General features: G+C 41.4%; 1 protein-coding gene across 1 annotated transcript in view; it reads right to left on the bottom strand.

The window, feature by feature from the left end:
• Window positions 1-685: 685 nt before the first annotated feature.
• The window catches only part of arsj (arylsulfatase family, member J), a 38352-nt gene continuing 32586 nt past the window's right edge, over window positions 686-6451 (bottom strand). Inside the window, exon 2 of the mRNA XM_031299850.2 lies at window positions 686-3331. Coding sequence (XP_031155710.1) covers window positions 1933-3331 — 1399 coding nt within the window. The 3' untranslated portion in view covers window positions 686-1932. The remainder of the gene's footprint in view (window positions 3332-6451) is intronic.

The following is a 6451-nucleotide window of genomic DNA, read 5'->3' as shown; positions in this document are numbered from 1 at the left end:
GAAACTGTCATTTGTTACTCTAAGTGAAACATCAGTCTACAGAACAATCCAAAGGTGACAACAGTTCAATCATGCAACACAATCTAGAAAAAGTAACATTCTTTAAAGGTACAATATGTAACATTTCTGCATTAAAATGTCTAAAAACGACCATACCTATGTTATATATTTTTTTGAGTTGTGTTCTTACACTATCCAAAATGTTTCCACCAAATGTCAAACCCAGAGAAATCTGTTATTTTATTTCTGACACGAGACGTTTCCTTTAGTTGCCTGTCAGTGGTGTAATATAACCGTTCACCCTCTGTTACTCGTAACTTCCGTCAAAACACTGGCACCCGGATGATACGTTATGTAATTGTAACTCATACAATGTCACAGAAAAAAATACTCCTAACTGTAATACTGCTTTTTCTGCCACAAGGCATCATTTTGTGATTAATTACATGCCACTTTGCAACACAGTAATACAGCTGAGATATTATTTATTGATACATATCAATATTGATCCAGCTTAATGTTACTACAATGTGTTGGTTGACAAGTAGCTAACGTTAATGCTAATGCTTGGTGGATAACATTATAGGGTTACAACATCGTTCAACACGCTCATAACGTTATTAGTAGTATGATTGTTTTGACCACGGATAAAAGCAGCACTGGGCTAACCCACGAATGAGTTCACCAGTAATGTTAATGTTAGCCTATAGATAGACGACTAATCTAATGCTAATTTAGCCAGCTAGCACACCCCGGTTTCTGCCTCACTCCCCCGGCGCAAAGATACTTCATTCGGAATGAGAGCTGACAACAGCCCCGGGACATGTAGCAATAGCTAGTTACCGTTAGCCCCCAGCCAGCTAGCAGCCAGCAACTACCATTACAGCAATCCGTACCCAGCCAGCACTTAACTCCAGTGCTGGGTGCTAACGATGCTAACGGCAGTTTAATGAAGCGTTGGGAAACAGTCACAACAGCGGACATCAATAACGTTAGCTACGTCTCCGTTAGCGCTACCGGTATTCGTGCCAAAAATCTCCTCCCTGCCGAATTTCTCCCCCCTTCGCGTTTAGCTGTCTTTACAGTTAGCTAAATCAACCCGACAAAAGGTGGGTTAAGCACCAAAACAAATAGTTAAGATTAAAGAAAAGTGAAGGGGGAGTTCGTTCAGGGCAGCTCGGAGATGTTCTGCTGCTGCACAACGGCCATCGAACGTCCTCACCGTCCCGGAGATTCCCCCAGCAATCCCCACCCACACCCGTCTTTCAGCCTCGTTGACTAGCTAGCTAGTGTTACAACAAACCCCGTCCGCCCGGTGTTTAAACCATCCAAAAGGTGAAATTGACATGGGAAATATATTGTTAGTCACTGTGGTTGTAGCTGCTAGCTAATGTTAGCTTGCTGGCTCACTAGCTAACTGGTCAGCTACCAATACAGATCGAATCAAGAAAAACGTAATTATGTTGGGGGAAATGCAGCTATTTTATTAGAATGACATGAATAAACGTTACTAAATTTAACGTGAAAAAACTTGAATGCATTCTAACCAGCAAGGGTGTTTAACAATAAAAACTACAACTCCCATAATTCCACGCAACTTCCCAACATCATCAAAAGTCCGTGTTTACAATCCATTGTTTTGGTTGAGAGACCCCTAGCGGCAGAAAGTTACATATTGTATGTTTAAATGCCCCTAACTTTAACATGAGGTCTTAGTTGTGTATATGCATGACAACAGTGTTTGAATGAGAGGATATTTTTCTTATTCCTTTGAGGCATTTCAAAAGGTCCATCCACATTGTTTTTCATACAGTATATAGTGGAGTCAAGTTGAAACTAACTGGAGATAGAATGTCTAAAGAGGACAATCCTGAAACAGGAAGTGTCAATCCCTGAGAAAAGGCAGTTAAAGTCTTTCACAAATGTGGTAGGCTACTCTTCTACCTTCCTTTTCAACTTTCTGTTCTTTGATTTCTTTTTCCACCTTCTTTTTCCAAGATGGTTGGTGAACAAGTTATTGTATCTCTCGTCCTCCTCTTGCTCCTCCCTCTCGTCTTTGTACCAGGGTCCCCACACGCCCCCATTGTACTGAGGGTTAGAGCGCAGGTCTTTCGCCGGGTAGCGTACAGGCACTGCAGTCTTGTTGTACTGCGCTAGCCTTATTAGCATCTTCTTCACTATGTGAGGGTAGCGCTGGGACAGGTCCACTCTCTCATAAGGGTCGGCTGTGATGTTGAACAGCCAGATGGAATTTCCCCGGTCCCAACGGACACGCTCATTATGGTAGCGATTGGTTAGCCGCTGGTTGGAGAAGGTCTGCGGGGGCACCCAGTCGCTGTAGCCTGGGATACCCGTCAGAAGCTTCCAGTGGCCCACCCGGAGAGCAGCCCGGATCGCTGTGTTCCATAAGCCATAACCGGCCTTCCACGAACCATTCTTGGCTTTGATGTAGATTGGGTCAATGTTGTGAAGAATGTCCTGGCGAGGAGATGGACGGCCTTCACTGATAGCCTCCCAGACATCATACCCGTCCAGACTTAGATCTTCGTCTAAAGTCCCCTCACCCAGTGTCACCAGCGTAGGGAACCAGTCAGTGATGTGGACCAAAGATCGACATTTTGTCCCTTTGTTCACCAACAGGGGACTGTGGACAAAGCCCACCGCCCGAATCCCCCCTTCCCAGTAGGTGGCTTTACTCCCCCTCAAGGGCCAGTTGCTTCCACCTGCTAAGGGCTGGCCTCCGTTATCTGAGGAGTACACTATAACTGTGTTGTCATAATAACCGTAGCGTTTTAGCGCCAACGTGAGGTTGTGGATAGCTTCGTCCAGGCAGGACACCATGGCGGCATACTTACGACGATGCAAATTTGGAATGCCCTTGTAGCGCTCGAGGTAGCGGGCAGGGACCTGCAGCGGGGAATGAACCGCCTGATAGGCTAAGTAAAGAAACAAGGGTTGTCTGCGAGGGTTGTGATTGGCTAAGATGCTGATAGCCTTTCGAGTAAACATCACGGTTGAGTACAAGCCGCGGTCCTGTTCCCAAGCTGCCTCCTCCCCTTCATACAAATCGTAGCCACACATACCGGGCCCTTCACATTTATAGTGACTGTAATAGTCACCGCTTCCTAGCAGAGAGCCGAAGAAAGTGTTGAAGCCACGCTGTGTGGGAAGACAGCCACGCTTGTAGAAGCCCAGGTGCCACTTGCCCACCATGTGGGTGGAGTAGCCCGCTTGTTTGAGCTTCTGGGGCAGGGTGACATTTTCTAGGGGCAGGCAGTTGGGCTGGGTGGCTCGGATGATTGAGTGCTGAAGGCCTGTGTGGATCTGATACCTACAAAATAAAAACAGAAATCAGCACGTCAGAGACATTAACCATTTCAAAGAAAAAGAAACAATTAACAAAAGCTGGTCATCATGTAAGAAATGCCTGAAAAAAGGCTGTATCTACTAATTTGCTGTAACAGAGTGAAGCAACAAGCTATGTGGATTCAGTTGGCCATGACATTACAGCTGATTATGCCTGAAAATCCTTCCTCTATATTCTTTGCTTAATATGTCAGGATAATAGGCCCTAATGTCCACATGCTACTGTGTGGCATTTCAATAAAATGATCTAAACAGTGAAATTGCTGCCAACATAAGTTTATAAAACTGACCCAGTCCAAAGCAAATAGGCTTGGCTTATAGACTGTTAAGCCAAATGCAGGGTAATTTTCAACTGACGTTGAACAATGCAGTGAAAGGAGGATGATGGGTAATGGTAGTTAGGAAGGGCGGGGGGGGGGGGATATCACTCAAGACCAGAGAGGAAACATAGTAGGAGCAAAGCACAATGGCAAAAAGAGAAAACACAACGTTATAGTAAAAACAAAGTTTTCTGAAATGTGTTTTGTGAAATGTTATTTTCTGAAATGAGTTTTTCTTTTTTTTTTTTAAAGATTATTTTTTAATTGAGGCCTTTATTTTTATAGGACAGCTGAAGACATGAAAAGGGAGAGAGAGGAGGAATGACATGCAGCAAAGGGCCGCAGGTCGGAGTCGAACCTGCGGCCACTGCATTGAGGAGTAAACCTTTATATATGGGCTCTACCCAGGCGCCCCTGAAATGAGTTTTCTAAAATGTTGTGTTTTTTTGTTTTGCCATTGTGCTTTGCCCGCCAAGGCCACCGTAGTGTTGTGACCTGGAGCTACTGATGCTGTGGCAGCTATCTTGGCAGCAAGTTGACACAACACTATTGATATGTTAAGGACAGATTTTGATAAATATAGAACTCCTTTCACTGCAAATGTATACTCTTTTGGCACAAAAAGTTGGGGTAATGTATGCTTTATTACCACTTAGCACAAATTAGTACTACATCACCACATCATCCATTACTCAATGGGTGGGAATGTCACCAATGACAAGCTTTGGAAGAAATTTTAATTCTATAAGCTACCTTAATAAGCCTGACAAAAGCAAATCTGATTACATTGTTAAATATTATAAAATGTACCTCTGAAGTAGATATCAGAAAAGGTTTTATTGCCACAATAAGTACAGTTACGTAGAATTTGCCTTGGTGAAAGGTGCATACGTAAACAAACAAACATATTAAATATTAATTTCAAAATCAACAATAAATACAGAAACAACTAATACATACAAACAAAGTAACTATAGTAATGCATTTTATCAAAAATGACAGCTTTATCATTCTTATTGCTAGAAACTATTTGTGACCTGATAAATTCCCATCTAAGCTCCAGATCTAAAAAGAAACCTAGCTATTTTTAGAATATTTTCTTTATTTACCCTGTAGCAACGCATTATGTAATAACAACAATTATGTAATAATCTGCCGCATTTTGTAATAAAACCCCTGAGCGCAATATGTAATAAATTTCTCTGCATTTTGTAATAAATTATTACATAATGTTGCGGTTCTTACAAAATGTGGGGATTGCACCTTTTGTTTTTTACAAATATGTAATAATATGGTGCATTATGAAATAACCAACCAAAATGGATGTCTTTTTCTCTACTACTGGCTTTGAAAGGCATTTGAAGAAAAAAATCAAATGGTAATAAATATGTTTCACAATGGAATATTTTAATTGCCTTATCTTGCCTTACCATGACCTTATTGTCTTATCTTACATGCAACATGGTGCTTGCAAATGTGCCATTCTGTATATTACCTGGAGCCCAAATGTTATATGTATACTAGGGCTGTCAGCATTAACGCGTTAATCGCGATGCAATTAAGAGCGGAGCATAACGCGTTAATTTTTTTTAATCGCATTAATCGCATGCTGCCATTTATTAATTTATTTTCACTTCACTCAGCTTCGCGTCGTGCTTAACATGCTACTATTTTGACCCTTTGCCGCACTTTGCCATACTTCCTCGTAACAACACATTCTGCTGCTACAGGCTGCAGGCATGATGGAGAAAGACAGCAGCAACGGAATTCTGAATGGCGCTTTTTATTTTCCAAAACTCCCGGACGGGTCGAAAGCCATATGCACATTGTGTAAAACCGAATTAAAATATCACCGAAGCACGTCAAGCTTGAGCTACCACCTACGCGCTAAGCCTGTACAGTTAACGTGACTCAGGTTGATGCTAGCAGGCTCAGGCAAAGCACTATTTTGGAGAGTGCTACTTGCCGACCCGTGGATGAAACCAAATCCAAAAAAATTACTACCGCTCTTGCGAAATGGGTGGCAACTAACTGCAGACCTGTCAGCATCGTAGAAGACTCGGGTTTTAAAGACGTACTACGGTTGGCATGTTCTGACCCGTCTTATACATTGTCGTCGAGGGGGACAGTAGTTTCACGCATACACAGCCTGTATGACACGGAGAACTGAAACTGCTGCAAAGTGACAAGGTGATCACTGGACGTCAGTGAGTAATCAACATTATTTAGGAGTTACTGTACACTATATTGACTCTAGATTCAAATGTGTGACTAGATTCACACATTTGTTTTTGGTTCACAGTAAATAAATAAATAATAAACAAATACAAATCTTAAAATCAAGTTCATAAAGTCACTTTCTTTGCATTCATTTGATTCCCAATCAAGATACACTGGTAAGAATTACTTTCCATTGTTAATATGTACTTAAAAACAGTTCTGAAATGCAAAATAATAGCATTTTAATCATGTGATAAAACATGCGATTAATCACGATTAACTATAGAAATTCAGCGAATAATCGCGATTAAAAAAAAAGTATTGTTTGAATTGAATTTAACTAGTATAAAGTAAATTCTTGTTCATTTTGTTTGTTAGATCAAGTGTTTTAATCTGTGTTTTGGGGATCCTAAACACGCTGTTCTGTACTATACGTGTCCTGTTGCACTCATTAAGATCTCATCTGAGCAGATTTCGGTCATTCTAACAACTCTGAGTTATAGTTTAAAACTTGTACAGCCAATTATAAAATGAAGGGTTTTATT

This window comes from Sander lucioperca, chromosome 17, assembly GCF_008315115.2.
Source record: "Sander lucioperca isolate FBNREF2018 chromosome 17, SLUC_FBN_1.2, whole genome shotgun sequence".
NCBI classification, from domain to species: Eukaryota; Metazoa; Chordata; class Actinopteri; order Perciformes; family Percidae; genus Sander; species Sander lucioperca.
The sequence above is the reverse complement of the archived record's forward strand: the minus strand, read 5'-3'. Positions and strand labels throughout refer to the sequence as shown.